The 16,176-nt window shown below is 43.3% G+C and overlaps 1 protein-coding gene across 3 annotated transcripts; it reads right to left on the minus strand.

Annotated features, from left to right (window-relative positions):
- Window positions 1-705: 705 nt before the first annotated feature.
- LOC147245495 (interferon-induced very large GTPase 1-like) lies at window positions 706-15,134 on the minus strand. 3 transcript variants are annotated; one of them, XM_086185125.1, is made up of 12 exons: window positions 14,992-15,134; window positions 13,696-13,812; window positions 13,554-13,603; window positions 13,353-13,437; window positions 13,231-13,265; window positions 12,898-12,979; window positions 11,359-11,472; window positions 10,674-11,261; window positions 10,453-10,487; window positions 9,812-9,899; window positions 6,870-6,907; window positions 706-6,772 (listed from the first exon to the last, which is right to left on the minus strand). In XM_086185125.1, the coding sequence occupies exons 2-12, from the start codon at window positions 13,763-13,765 to the stop codon at window positions 1,922-1,924; spliced, it is 6,036 nt and encodes a 2,011-aa protein (XP_086041251.1). In that variant the 5' UTR covers window positions 13,766-13,812; window positions 14,992-15,134; the 3' UTR covers window positions 706-1,921. The 3 variants fall into 3 exon arrangements, with proteins under 3 accessions (XP_086041251.1, XP_086041252.1, XP_086041250.1); XM_086185126.1 differs by having other exon boundaries at window positions 706-6,769; window positions 13,231-13,268; XM_086185124.1 differs by having other exon boundaries at window positions 13,231-13,268.
- Window positions 15,135-16,176: the final 1,042 nt, after the last annotated feature.

A 16,176-nucleotide genomic window follows, 5' to 3' on the forward strand; every position in this document is an offset into this window, starting at 1 on the left:
TGTAACTGCTAGCGAAAGCTTTTTGGAAAACTCTGAAAATGGGAAACCTACTTTTTAAAGCCCTCTGATGGTCGATTTCTGATGAGGTCAAATTGTTTTCTGCAAATATGATCTACAGACGCTCATGACAAAAAGTTAAATAAAAAACATTTGATGTCATTTGAAAGGTAAGTCATAACTAAGCTACTTCTTGAACACAGCAATAAAAATGAAGCAAAGTCAATGCCAATCGGCCAGTCGGTGACACTGTGACTCTTGTGAATTGCATTTGTGCGATAAGTGCAATATGAAAGCCCCACTTTTCAAACTCCTCCTTGGCTCAGTTTGGACAAATTTGCACACGACACTGTGCTGACGCCAACTTCCTGTTGCCCCTATCTGAACCAAGCATAAATCCCGGTGAGAGGAAGCTTTCTGCTTTGCTGCTCCCACCCTTGGGAACTCACTCCTGAAGCCATCAGACTCCTCTCCACACACCATATTAAAGAAATGTCACTCATTGAGAATCCACTTCTTCCTGTGCATAGTTTGCCATTTTCCTTTTTCAATACCTTTGAAATTGCCTTTGAGTCGATTGAAAAGTGCTATGAAATTGTAATGTAGATATATGATAATCCTTCACAACAGGAAAAATACATAATACACAACAGAGGAAGCTGCCAAGATGATGACTGCAGGCACCAAAAAGGACAAACCAATAAGAAGTTCAGTCTTTGAGTCAATATTTATTTTCATTTTATTTAATCATGATCCATGCACATGAAAAGTATAAGAAAGAATGTTCCATTTCATAGGGGAACTGAGATAATAAAATCAAATAATCGAACATAAACATCGTTCATTAACTTTTGACATACAGTCAGAAATAGAGGCACCAGCTTGTACCTTGTTAGGTAAAAACGCCCATCATGGGGAGGGGACGCTTTAAAACAAAAATAGATTGTACTTTGAATCATGGGGCGGCCCTGTGGTGCTGTGGCTAGCAATGTGGCCTCACAGCAAGAAGGTTCCAGGTTCAAACACGGGATCTTCCTGTGTGAGTCTCCATGTTCTCCCTGTTCCTGTGTGGGTTCTCTCCGGTACTCCAGCTTCCTCCCACAGTCCAAAGACATCAAGAGAGGACCAGGCTGATTGATACTCTAAATTGACCGTAGGTGTGACTGTGAGTGTGAATGGTTGTCTGTCTCTATGTGTTGGTCCTGTGATGGACTGGTGACCTGTCCAGGGTGAACCACGCCTCTCACCTGAAGGGAGCTGGGATAGGCTCCACCCCCCCACCCCCCCGTGAAAGGAAAAGGGGTACAAAACAGATTGATGGATGGACTTTGAATCATCGTTTAAAAAAGTTTGAAATCAAAACCAAATATGTCAGATTGGTCCATCATCATGCTGTATGTCACATTTGTTTCCCTTGACACAAGAGTAACATGCAAATTTCATGCATATCGTAAAAATGTAACCTTAAAAATATGTAAATGAATCCTATTTCAGATTCAGGTCTTTATCAGCATACAAATGACTGCAGAAATACTTAAAAAAAAAGCTAAAATAAATGTATAAAAATAACATTGCATCCTGGAGAGTCATGGCTCTTTGACGAGGTCTTTTTGAGGAACGTTTCTGACCACGAGAGTTAATAATCCACCAGGAACTGCATCATAATACAAAGGTTTATTTGGCGTCACATCAGCAGCCATCAGCTGCGGCTGTTTATAAATTGTCAATATGTCCGTAGCACTGGTCCCTTTCTCATTTGTTTCATTTTATGTCATCATTTAATGACTCTCCACATTTCTTTGTCAGTCAGACTGATCCATGAATTGTGAAACCAGAGCAAATCTGTTGGTGCTGTTTTTATCGAACTTTGCTTGATGAAAACAAAGCTATCATGATGCTGCAGCATTACAGTTGTCGTCTGGGCTCATTCACACATCTCATCCAGAGATTTAATCGCTTCCTTCTTGGTGTGCTTGTTCCACATGCTGGGAATTTCTCCTCTGCCCTGGAATTGTAAGTTAAAGTGGCTTTCCAGTTCACTTTTAAATCGACATACAAACCATTTCCAATAAATCAGTTTGGATTCATCAGCGGTTATCCTCCAGTTAGCATACTCCGGACCACCGTTACGGTACAATTTAAAGGGAATGCTTTCCTCTGAATCATGATACGGGTAAAACTTGCCTTCACTTGCGACGTTTGTTGTGCAGAAATTGATGCACAGCTCGTCTGTATTTCTGAAGTGCCATCCCTTTATCCCAGAGGGTCGGTGAAAAGGGACACTGTGATCATCGGGTAAGTGATTTGCCAGGGTGTTGGTACAAATGGCTGCACAGAACGGACACTGTACCCAGCAGCACTTGCAGAGCTGCTCGATGAGGATTTGATCTGGCTTCTGCCTGGCCTCCTTAATTTTATCCACAGACAAGTTGCTCATTTCCTCCTTGACAGATTGAAGTCCTTTGTTGATCTCTTCTGTGAGGAAGTCAAAATTCTTTATGTCAAGGAAGTTTTGTGAACTAATGATGTCAAATGTTAGATCATCTTTTAGCAAAGCATAAAATTCCTTCAGCCACATGTGAGTGTTTCCTCCCTTGGTTTTGACATGGTCTGTGGCGGTAAATAAAGCTTGCTCCAGAAGTCGAAAGACGTCCCCCACATTTTTCTTGAGTATCTTCTTGGCCTCATCGTTGCGTCCTTCAAAGATATATTTATTGACTTCCTCTGTTATGAAACTCTCTGCTTGCTTCCTTGGGTGGCGTATGTAGGTCATAAAGCCCTCAAAATTCTCTTTTTCTGCAAGGGACTTCAACATATATTTCTCCATGGTCAACCTGTTTCCACTGAATGCTGGAAAATTGCACTTCATCTCCCCGGCCATATCAATGGCGGTCTTGTTACACACAGCCTGGATAGCCGAAGCCTTCAGTTTTTCACTGATCATTTCTCCCAGCACAACAGCGGACGAGTTTCCTTTGCAAAAGCTTCTAAAAATGTTGTAGTTTTGTGTTTTTTTGCTTTCTACAAAAGTTACTGCATCATTGCTCATTTTGAACTTTTCATGGGATTTCAAGAGCTGAGCCCCTGCAATGTCGAGTACATACAGCAAGAGATCAACTTCAAACTCTTTCTTCAGAGCATAGGACCTGCCGGATTCGAATTCAGCCACACGCTCTTTTACAGTTTTGGCCACCTCTTGCAAGTAAATTGGACTGTAGCCTCTTGTAGCTACAGGTTTGCTGTTAATTAAGTCAATGGTCTGTTCTTCAACATTGTCAACAAGGCTCCTGACGAGGTTTTGTTCTTCAAAAGGAAAATCTTTTCTGGGTCTAAGAGCTTCTTTTTCTTGTATTGATCCAAATGAGAAAAACTTCTGGAGAGACTTCCATCTGCTCCACAATGATCTACCCTGCCCTGTTGTGTTCTTCTTTTTCCCCTTCTCATTGGGGTCTCCGTATTCGCAGTCTTGGTGCTTCGTTAAAGACACATATTCAAAATAATCCCCAATTAATGATATTTTTCGGCAGCTTCCAGAGTTCCTGGAATCTTCTATTAGATTCCATTCAATGCCATGGTCTTGAAGAATTTTAAACTGATCCTCCTCCAAGTTGATGCTGTTAATGGGTTTTGTATCTCCAGTTAGTTCGGTCACCCATTTACTCCAAACATGGTTGAACTGCTTCTTGAGTTCCTCTTCGTCTTGGGCCTTGTCTTTTAACTGCTGAGCGAGCTCTTTGCTCCTTTGTAATAGAATTTTTTCAAACTCTACCTTATCATCATCCAGTTTTTTGCATGCCTTCTTCTGCTGAACAACTTCGTCCAGTTTCCTTTTAACTTCGTGCACTTGCTCATCATGAAACTCTTTGATTTTGCTTTCAAATCGGCCTCTCCACTGAACCAACATTTCTTTGTCTCTCTCATCGTTGAAGTATGCTGTCATATTACTTTTGATTTTTTCATATGTTTTGCTCATTTCTTTATGGAGATAAGTGACTGCAACTGTGTCAAGTTGCCCATTTTCAATCCTGGTATAGAGCTGGTTCTCAATGGTCAACATGTTGCTCCTCAGGGCCCACGTCCAGTTCCCATATTGTTCCTCAAGTCTCCTGTACACTGTGATTTCAAGTGTGTTCTTGAAACTGAAAACAAAGTTTTCTTTCAGAAGGGCATTCCACAGGTCCTGGATCTTGCTTTGGAACTTTGAGAGAGTGATCCCATTGGACTGTGAAGCTTTAGAGAGGATGATGTTTTTCAACTCTTGGATACTCTCACTGTACCCAGGATTTGGAGGCGCCATGGGTGGACTTCCCTCCCACAGCTGGGCAAAATATTTCACATCTTTTTGCACATCAAAGGCAATGATGTCACTGAAGCATTCAGCATCACAAACCTCCTCTTTGGCAGCAAGTTTGGCCATCTGGTCAAGTTTTTCTTGCAGTCGTCTCTTTCCATCCATGTTTTTCTCTGCAGCGGCAATATCTGTAACGTTCTGGTGAACAAACACGCAGCTTGGTGAAAGTTTGACTTTCTTCATTCTCATGAAAGCCTGAACGACAATCTGCAGAACATCTTGCATCTCAGCTGGATTCTCTCCAAAGATGTTCAGCAAAGTCATGTTTCCCAGGCCAACAACAAATGTTGCCAGTTCATTGTCGTGGTGAAGAGTGGCGTTTCCTGCTAGCTCCAGAGCTCGTAGTCCTTCCGTGTCCACCACTAGAACGTAGTCAAACTTGAAAGTCTTCCTGAGCTTCCCTGACACTTTAACCAGCTGCATGAAGGCACCCTTGGTGCACCTGCCAGCACTTACTGCAAACTGTAATCCAAACATGGCATTCAGCATCGTTGACTTCCCGCTGCTCTGAATACCCATAACTGATAGCACAAAAATTTTCTGGTTGCCAATTTTCTTGATGACTTCATCTAAAAGACTGGTAATCCATATCAAAGGCACATGACCTGCATCACCATCCATCAACTCCATTGGGTGCCCAGATATTAGCAGCTCAGCTGCTAGCTCTGGGTACTTCGACCAGTCAGTTTGTGTGCTTCTTGGTGGTTTCTTCAAAGATTTGTGGGCTTCATAGATCTGTGCCATTTCCCGAAAGATGTGCTCCAGGCCAAACGTTGCTGATTGCAGCTTGGCTGATATTTGCTCGAGTTCTGTTTGTTTTCTAATTAGCTGGTCAGATTTCTGATGCTGCTTCTTTAAAGTCAGGACCTCAGACCACTTCTCATCATACTTCTGCAGGATTGAGGACAAGTCACCAGTGGAAAGCGCATCAAATAAGATCTGAGTCCATTTTAGGAAATACTTTTTCTCTATTGGTGGCAGAGCTGCGAGACTTTCAATGAACAACTGCATTACTTTACTGCAGGAAGCAGAATATTGTTCCTGACGTTTTTTCTCCATTTCCTCTTGCTTTTTACATCTCTCCCTTTCAATATGCCCTTTGAGGTTGTACTGGTCTTTGCTCAGTTGGCACCATTCGTACCATAGTTTACCTTGACAGGGCAGATATTCATCTTTGATCTTTGAAATATCCATGTCTTTGAGTAAATCCACCATTTTCATAGCAGCAGCTTTCCCTCGTTGGCAGACCACATCATTTTCATCCACTTTGATCCCAGAGACCTTGGCCATAGTTTCTAGCTGGAAGAGCTCATGTGGTCCAGAAAAAATGGTTCTAATAATTCCTTTAAGTTGTTCAGACGTATCTGATTGGCTTTTGTCTTTTAAGCCCATTTTATACTTTCCCTCTCTAATCCTGGTAGAACCGCAGTCGTTGTCAACAAGGAGACAGATTAGAGGCTTCGGAGACTTGAGAAGAGCTGAGACAACTGCCCAACTTTCACCATCTTTATCCAGTGTTGGTAACAGAACAACGTTAACTGATGATTTTTCGAACAGAATATTACGCTGCTTTTCAATCGTCAGAGCATCTCCATGCAGATTGCAAAAGGCAATGCAGTCAGTGAAGGCATCATTGGGCTTTCCAGCAGGGCAGTACCAGGCAATCTCTGCCAATCCATCTACCAAATGGCGAGATCTGGTGCTTCCAGGGCAGTTCCTGTGAAAGAAGGTCATGTGACGGTCGTTGATCAATGAGTTCATCAGCTGAGATTTAGACAGAGACAGTGAGCCAAGACGGAGAAAGGACACCATGGGTGTCTTAGCTTTGTAGATGGGCATACTCTTCATGGTGACAGTCTCTGCATCATCTTGGATTTGAGTTATCTTCCAGCTTTTTGTTATTTGTCTGAATGTCCAAAGAGGACATTCAATGTCCTTGGTGACGGGGTCAGGCACAATCAACGGTAAGGCATACTGACACTGTGATAGCTTTGTAATCATGTTTTGCTTCAAAAAGCTGTCTGAGCAGTGAAACACTGCCATTTGAACATCCATTGGATGCCCATGGGATTCTTTTGTCTGACCAGAGTCCTCGCTGGACCTAAAAAGAGCATCAAAGTCACAATCCTCTGTGTCTCTGCTCTCCAACAAAGCTTTTGAATGGCTCACCTCTGGACTCTCCTGTCTTACAGGAATGTATCTGGCTCTGTAATCTAACATCATCAGCCTCTGGAGGAAAGTATGAGCTAGATCTTTCTCAGATTCATCACTTTTCTGTTTCAAAGGTTCACATATTTGTAGAATATCTGCTGGTGTCATTTTCTGTTGAGTATTGTGTTCAAGGTGAAGTCGGCTGAACAATAAATCAATTTCTCTTTGACTTTGCTCCTTCCTCTTGATCTCCTCAGACTGTTTCATTGGCTGCTGTAAATAATCAGAAGATAATCATGCTGTGTGTAAAAATGTAAACCTCAAAGAATGATTAAATAATTAAAAAACATTTCTTTTTTATATTCCTTACCTTTTCTTCAATTCCATCCATATCTGTATCTGGAATCCCTTCAGGAGAACAATAAACTGCATTACCAGAGGGACAGGGAGAGCTTTGCCACATTACTGGACAGGTGGGAACCTCAGAGCCTTGAGTAAAATCCCTTTTTTCATTTTCTCTTACCTGCTCTTATTTATTTTTGTTTTTGTGTTATTGCCTTTTTTTCAATGAGGATTGTTCCAAATGATCCTCATTTTTAAATGCTCATCCATATTGTCAAAATATGGGTTCTCTAATTCTCACAATAGTAAAACGTTAGCCCCATCAACCACCTATGCCAAAAGTGTTTGGTTTGACAGTTCTGAGGTACTCAGGTGTATGAGTGAGACAAAAACACTTTCACAAAGTTTCAAGAGATCAAAACAAAGTCTCAAGCAGTTCAAAAACCTCCGACGAGAAAGTTATGTTGTCGTTGCAGTCTGTTAGTGTGTGTGTCAGTACAATTACACTAAAATATGATTTTCATTTTTATGAGACTTAATATGGATTAATGAAATTGTTTGGGATGGGTGGAATATCGTGCCCCCCCCCTTTATTTACAGCCAATAGCTTAAGTAAAAACTAGTATACATAGACTGTCAACTCAGACCTATTCAATGTAAGTACACCTTATTCATTCTCTGACCCTGTGACAAACTACCTTTAATTCACAGACCACAGGTGGAAAATAATGTATTGAGCCTGGCTGAGGGGTCAATGGGTCAGCAGGCATGTTGCCTCACTTTCTGCCTTTCACCCCAGGTCTGGAACATGTTTTGCGGGTCAGCTTGGCCTGAGAGAGACATGGCGTGTTGTTTACAGCAGAACTGAGCTGTCCAATGGCCCCAAGGTGCGATGACTGTACCCCACTCTTCAAGAGTTTTCACATGCCTCAAAATCACAGCAATTCTAAGTGCAAGTGATTATATGCTCATGATTAGGAATGAGTAGTGAGGGTTTGCTGGGAATGCCTGGCAAAAGAACCAGTCAGAATCACCTCCGGCAGAGCTTTGACCACACCCGGGGGCAGTAGGGGACATTGAGAATGAGCCATGTTCCTCTCTGCCATTGTCGAGGTGGTTGTTGTGAGCTGTGGCCGTAAGGCTACTGGGGCAGGTCGCGGTGGAAATCCCAGAACCTGCTGGTGGACACCAGAGGTGAGGGGAGCCGTCAGGCTGAAGAAGGAAGCTTACAGGGCATGGTTGGCCTGTGGGTTGATCAGCAGGCCAAGTGGTGTGCAGCCATGGCAGTCACCAAGGCAAAAACTTGGACGTGGGAGGAGTTCGGTGAGGCCATGGAGAAAGACTATCGAAAGACTATTGGTCGGCTCCGAAAAGGTTCTAGCACACTGTCTGTCACCTCGGGGGGGGGGGAGGCGGCAACTTGCCCACACTGTTTACAGTGGGGACGGGAGGCTGCTGACGTCAGCTGGGGAGATAGTTGGGTGGTGGAAGGAATACTTTGAGGAACTCCTCAATCCCACCAACACGTATTCCATGGAGGAGACAGAGTTTTGGGGGGATTGCTTGGTGGGGGGGTCGTCCAATCTCCAGGGCAGAAGTTGCCGAGGCAGTTAAGCAACTCTGCGGTGGTAGAGCTCCGGGGGTGGATGAGATCCGCCCTGGGTATCTCAAGGCTCTGGATGTTGTGGGGCTGTCTTGGTTAATATGTCTCTGCAATACTGAGTGGACATCAGGGCGGTGCAGTGCAGTGCAGTGGCAGACCAGGGTGGTGGTCCCCATCTTTAACAAAGGGGACCAGAGGGTGTGTTCCAACTATCGGGGATCACACTCCTCAGCCTCCCTAGAAAGGTCTATGTGAGAAGTGTCAGGGCGATAGTGGAACCTCAGATCAAGGAGCAGTGTGGTTTTCATCCTGGCCGTGGGACCGTGGATCAGCTCTTCACCCTCGCTAGGGTGCTGGAGGGGGCATGGCAGTTTGCCAGACCAGTCCACATGTGTTTTGTGGATCTGGAGAAGGCTTATGACCATGTTCCCAGGGGCACCCTGTGGGGGGTTACTCCAGGGGTATGGGGTGTATGGCGCCTTACACAGGTGTCGTTCAGTCTTTCTACCGGAGGAGTGAGAGTCTGGTCCGCATTGCCGGCAGTAAGTCGGACTTGGTCCCAGTGAGGGTCAAGGGGGCCCTTTATCACTGGTTCTGTTCATAACCTTTATGGACAGAATTTCTAGGCCCTAGCCTCTAGGTGGAGGGAGTCGAGTTTGGAAGTGGGAGGATGTCGTCTCTGCTTTTTGCGGATGATGTGGTCCTCTCAGCTCCATCAGGCCACGACCTCCAGCTCTTGCTGGGACAATTCACAGCCGAACGTGAAGCGGCTGGGATGAGAATCAGCACCTCCAAGTCTGAGGCCATGGTCCTCAGCCAGAAAAGGGTGGTTTGGCCACTTCAGGTCGGGGGGAGGTCCTGCCTCAGGTGGAGGAGTTTGAGTATCTCTGGGTCTTGTTCACGAGTGAGGGTAGGATGGAGCGGGAGATTGACAGGCGGATTGGGGCGGCATCCGCAGTGATGCAGGTGCTAAACCAGTCCATTGTGGTGAAGAGGGAGCTTAGCCAGAAGGCGAGGCTCTCGATTTACCGGTCAATCTACGTTCCACCCCTCACCTGTGGTCATGAGGTTTGGGTAATGACCGAAAGAACGAGATCGCGAATACAAGCGGCCAAAATGAGTTTCCTCCGCAGGCGACGATAAGGAATTTAATATAACAGTTCTGCTGACAAATGTCTCTTTGTCACTGACACTGTTTCTTTGCAATTTTTATATCATACTGCAGGTGAATTAGCAGAACTTTGTTCTGTGGGTTTTTAACCCAAGGCTAGAAGTTCCTACTCTAAAATGACTGACTTTAAAAAAAAAAAAAAAAAAGTTACTCGGTTCCTGTACATCCACATTCAACAACAAAGAGCAGTGTGTACCTTTCTTATTTGTTGCAGACCCGATGTCTGACTCTTCAGCAAACATCCTCTCTTCATTCTTCTCTGATGGTTCATTCATGGGATCACACTGAGAAAAAAGTCATTTTATTTACACTTTAGTTCTAAAGATTAAATCCATATTTATTATATTTTTCAACCTTCGAGAATGCAGACAATGAGGCAAACAAAATCCATTAACCAGGCTATTAAGATTAAGGACCTGAGGTGAAATATATAATGATGTGATCCACATAGTGATGTAAGATACCATCGTGATCCTGTATAAACCAATTAGGCCAAAAAAACAAATTACTTTATGCAAGTTCCAGATTCACAGGCATCTTCTATCACAACAGAGACAATTCTTTTAAACAAGTCTAGAGGAGTACCAAGACCTCAACGCATTTGTAAAATATAGAAAAAGCAGTCACTCCTATTAGAGATATGTGAATTTATAGTTTGGAAAGTCACACAACGCAATATTACCAAACTACTTCCACTTTGAGACAGGAATGTGTGAAATGAGTTTCAGTGAACGTGGTTGTGATAAAGCCTACGTGTTCAAGCCAGAGTGACTCATGGTACAGCCTCAAAATCATTGCATGAATTTATTTTTCTAGGCAGAAAAAAAAAAATCTTACCTCTCCTTTGAGATCTGAAAGGCACTCATTACCCACTGCAGAGCAAAAGAAGGCAAATAAAACCGATTGCTCTCATTGCTTTCTAGACAGATTTCACAGTCATAAAATTGACATTGTGTTTGGATAGTAATTTTGGGGCGTACATTTTTTTACCATAAATGACAGAACCAGAGGCCAAATTTCAGACCTGAATTATATGAAACTACAGTTTTATTATTCACCTGTTTGGTGTTGCTGGGATACAGGGGGGGCACTCATCTCTTCCTCCAGGGATTTGTGGTCCGGCGGGCCTTCTCTCTTCCCCTCCTCACAAGTGTAGCAGTGTGGATCATTCTCAGAGACCATGACATCAATTTTCCTCAATAAATCTGTAACTTCATTTTCATCCATCATACTGTGTTTACATTTGTGGTACCTATTCTCAGCTAAAGCGCTAACGGCCTCCAACTCTGCCATCACACCCTCACGTTCTTCATCTGACTTATAAGTGACGACAGTCATCAAATAAGCCAGAGATTCTTTCCCAAAAACCTTTTCTAACCACTGCACACCTTCACTGTAGTGGTTCTCCAGCAGACCACTGGGCACCAGTAAGAGAAAGGCATGAATTCCACAGTTAAATGGGAATTCATTAGGGTTTTGAAGACCAAGCATGTCAATGACAGATATGTGGCGACCACACAAATCATAGAGTTTAGATGAAAACTCTTCATCATTTCTTTGATTGTCATGGTCAACCAGGAAGTTTCTTGATCCAGTCTGAATTGCATTTCTGTCCCCAACTAATACAAGTCTGAGTTCAGGTGTCACTGAAACAAAAAAAGACAATTATGACGGTGTTGGAAGGACTGAACCAGAGCACTTCTGAAAAAACAATACAAAAACAGGACATGAAGAAATTCTTACATCGTTTGCTTTCTGTAGCACCAGTCTGAGGTGTTGGACTCATGGACTTTGACATGGACTCATGATCGTCATTGCTGCTTTCTCTGTGAGCGCTGTTGACTTCATCGGCACTTCCTGAATGAGCAGATATCAATTTTTAAACATCAGATATTAGTTTTGTTATTTTTTTTCATAATTTGTCATTGTTCTCAGCCTTATTTTATAATTTAGTAATTGGTGTCTCCAATCATACTCATGAAAAAAAACATAATGACTATAATTTATGGATTTTTCGTTCATCTGTTGCTACTTTGAAGGCTGGTTCTGATTTCCTGGTGCTGGAACTCTTTGCACGAACACTTGGTGCTTATTCTTTTCAACCTGAGAGAAAAAGCCTGCTTTGTGAGGTCAGGTGCAAATGGCTTTACTTTAAATTTTTTAAAGGAACAGGTTCAATTTACAGAACTGCAGTCATCTATAATCTCATGATGTTGCAGCTCCAGTGCAGTAGGTTGCATCGTGAATCGTGAAGGTTAGTTTTTAGACAGTCGTTGAATGAAGAAGAAGGCAGATTGTTTCTGCTTATTCTGGTGGTATTGTTGACTCATTTCCTGTGTTGTTGTTTCTGTTGCACATTGCAAGAGTAATTCTGCAGTTACTGATTTGTCTAATCTTCATTTCCTGTGCCGCTCATTGAGCTCCAGACCGTCACACATGGCCCAGCCTCAGCCACACACCACTGCCCCTGCAGCACCTCCCCACCTGCCTCGTCCAGTCGACATTCTGCCCCCACCTGCCACTTTCAAAAACCCTCCGTTAAAATCCTTCTCACTATTTGCCACTTGTCTTGTGGTCTTTTTCTTGGCTCCAGAAAAAAAAAAAACAGTAAACCATAATAAATACTGTCATTAAAGGTTTGTGTCTTATAATCAGCGTGTCTTATAATCAGTGTTTCATTATCTATAACCCTCTTCTTGTTCATGATTGGAGCTGGAGCCTCACCCAGATGTCATTGAGCAAGAGGTCACCTGGCCTCTGCACTCTGCACCAGGACTCTGGCCACAGGTAGACTGACAACCTTTCCCACGCACTGTTAATTTAAAGCTAAAACTTGTCACCTCACAGCAAGAAGGTTCCAGGTTCAAGCACAGGATCTTTCTGTGTCTCCATGTTCTCCCTGTTCCTGTGTGGGTTCTCTCTGGTACTCCAGCTTCCTCCACAGTCCAAAGACATCAAGAGGGGACGAGGCTGATTGATACTCTAAATTGACTGTAGGTGTGACTGTGAGTGTGAATGGTTGTCTGTCTCTATGTGTTGGCCCTGTGATGGACTGGTGACCTGTCCAGGGTGTAACCAGCAACCCTTAACAGGATAAGCGGCAGAAAATGGATGGAAGGACGGAAGTTTAACACACACGAAGGTGGAACAAATAGAGGCTTTTAAAAATAAAAACGTCAGTTGTATAAACTCAGTGTTGTTACTGTTCATTTCACAATTTGTGTCAGGTAGAAATCTTTATGGTAATTATTTCCTTTATTTGACCACATTTACTTTCCTTACTTGACACAGTTGGCTCTTGAAATGTGGGTTCAGATTCTTCTGTCCTGGAACTGTCATCACTGCCCTCATTCATGGGATCGTCCTAAAAACAGATGATTTCATTGAACAAGGAGTTCTGTACCCACTGACAGAAAACACAGAATCAAACGTCAAGCCCAGCATGACCTTGAAAGTTCTTGTAAAGATGAAGAAAATTGTTGCATCAAACAAGGGAAACAGCAGTAAAACAACATCATGTATCCAATATGGCTACCACAGCAAGTTTCGAGGGAAAGGACTTAAGATATTAAAGTGTATCTTTGTCCAAACTAAAGCAAACTCAAGACATCTTACCACGTTTTCAGCTGTATTCTCCTCGAACTCCTCAACTACTGTGCAGAATAATGAGAGAAAACATACACTTGTCAACACACAGTGACAATTCAATTATGGCAATTATTTACCTCCATATTTACCTTCTTTATTCGGAGCAGTTGTTAATTTGATTTCAGACTCTTCTGTCATGGAACTGTCATGACTGTCCCAATCCATTGGTTCATCCTAAAAAAACCAGATAATTTCATAAAACGAGATTTGTACCAACTGAGATGGAAAACATGGAATCAAGCATCAAGACAAACATGACCTGGAAAATTCTTTAAAAGTTTTCACCTCACCATGTTTTCATCTGCTGTCTCCTCTAATTCCTCAACTACAGTGCAGGATACTGAGAGAAAAATACACTTCGTGTCAAAAACATCAAATTCAGTTATCAAGCTCGTCTTGTTTTATCAGACATTATTTTCAAAATGAAATTGCCTTCTTCGGGTGTCACAGGCAGAATCGTGTCTTCAGACTCCTCCCTGGCTTCGTAGTTCTTTTGCTCCATCTCATCTCTTCTTCACGCTCCGGAGTCACAGGTCAGGAAGACAAACGCTTTAATAAAATGCAAGTTTGTCACTCATCTCTAAAGCTGACTGGCCATGTTATTCGATGAGGAACACATATGTCTTATTCGTGTATATATATATATGTTCTACATATATGGCTTCACTGGTGAATATCTCCCTGCGAGCAAGCTTGAAAAGGTGCAAAGGTACATTTTCTATTTCCCCATGAATCTTGGACAAATGGGTGTGGCCCCCTTCAAGGGTCCAACATGTTGTAAACCACTGTACTGTGTTCTAAAGGAACAGTCATCGGCACTATCGGCGGCACTAACACTGAAACCACGCCAAATTAATTTAAGTGCAGGAAAAAAATAACAAGGTTATATGGACAAAAAACAACAACAACATGAATAAGTTCAGAATAAACGCTGATGTGCTTTAGAGGGAATCTGTCGAATTTGCCCGGTTGAGGTCAATGTGTGATAGAAGTGTGATAGAAGTGAGTCCAAAGTCATAAACTTAAACCTCTCAAACATCCATCCTTCGTCGCCTTCCGCTTATTCCTGACTAGCGGGGGTCGCGGGGGGGCTGGAGCCTATCCTAGCGTCAACGGGCGAGAGGTGGGGTTCACCCTGGACAGGTCACCAGTCCATCACAGGGCCAAGACATAGAGACAGACAACCATTCACACTCACAGTCACACCTACGGTCAATTTAGAGTATCAATCAGCCTCATCCTCTCTTGATGTCTTTGGACTGTGGAGGAAGCTGGAGTACCAGAGAGAACCCACACAGGAACAGGGAGAACATGGAGACTCCACACAGAAAGATCCTGTGCTGGAGCCGGGACTGGAACCCTCAACCTTCCTGCTATGAAGCCACAGTGCTGACCACTGCACCACCGTGCAGCCCCTTCTCGAACATATTTAAGTCTATTTATAATTTGCCTGTAGCTTCATCCCAAAACATCACAAATGACACGGTGGCAGTGTGTTAACCTCTAGCTTCCTTTTCGCTCATTCTATAAAAGGGAGTAACTGCATTGGAAGAGTAGTGTTTTTATGACGTTAACACATGGGGAAAGGCGATCGAGCACAGCCGCCGTACAGATACAGAAAATGATGAAGTTTCAAAGTAGTGAGGAGCGCCTGCAGCACTCGAAAAATGAATAATAAACTGTCTACTTATGAGTCTTGATCCAAAATAATGTCTGGGATGAACTCACCTTGTTGGCTCTTTTCATGGAAGAGTGGCCCCTGGTTACAGATCCGTCCGTAGAGGCTCACTCTGGTCCTTAGAAAACGAAACTTTAGCTCATCGTTAATGTAGCGCTGCTTTCAGCGTTCCCTGAAACCACGTGATTTCCAGATAAATAAAACTGAAGGCAGTATGGAAGTTATGGAGTGGCCATAGAGAGCAAAAATAATGTGGCCACAAAAACAGTTAGGCTTCATTAAATAAAAATGTTATATGTCATGGTCACAAAATAATTTGATTGTGAGTGCACCTTATATCTTGTTCCCACAAATTAATCAAATGAAGTCAAAAATTCGACAGTTCTACGATTTCATTGGGCAGACGCTTTTGTCCAAAGCCACGTACAACACAAGCAAGATTATAGACTGAAGGGGAAGCCTTGATAAGTACGACAAAATGCTTCAAGTTGGATTGGTCGCAGGTGCTGCCATCTAGTGGCAGAAGAAGTGCCAGGTGTGTTTGTTTGTTCTTAATATGATTTAACCATAGAGACAGACAACATTCACACTCACAGTCACACCTACGGTCAATTTAGAGTATCAATCAGCCTCGTCCCCTCTTGATGTCTTTGGACTGTGGTAGGAAGCTGGAGTACCAGAGAGAACCCACACAGGAACAGGGAGAACATGGAGACTCACACAGAAAGACCCCGCTCGTACTCGAACCCGCAAGCTTCTTGCTGTGAGGCCACAGCGCTGACCACTGCACCACCGTGCAGCCCAAGATTCCAAATCATTCATCAAAAATTGTTCCATCAGAAAAAGGAAACTTCCTCTCACAGGAAACTGTAACAGAACAGGAGGAGCGCCGTTCCTTCTCACCAGAACCACCACCTCGGCCAACACCAGAGATTCCGACCACTACTTCCCCCCACTGATCATTTCCACACTGGAGACCTGAACGCATGCTGGTCTGTCTGCAGCAGGTTCCTCGTGATATGGGGGGTCCCAAGTTGTGGTCCTGTAGGTGCGTCACGTGCTTGGGTTTATTCCCTCAGAATGATCAGTTCTAAAATATCAGTTAGCTGTCCTGTATTTAGGAGGGGTTTTTTTTATTAAGAGAGTTTTGCAATGTATGGTAGATGAAATGAATACTTACCCATCCGTCACCTTCACATACTGAAGTCTCCTGTAATATTCTTCTTAGGGTTCCT

This window comes from Aulostomus chinensis, chromosome 18, assembly GCF_037954235.1.
Source record: "Aulostomus chinensis isolate RoL2024-O1b breed Wild chromosome 18, RoL_Achi_v1.0, whole genome shotgun sequence".
Classification (NCBI taxonomy): domain Eukaryota; kingdom Metazoa; phylum Chordata; class Actinopteri; order Syngnathiformes; family Aulostomidae; genus Aulostomus; species Aulostomus chinensis.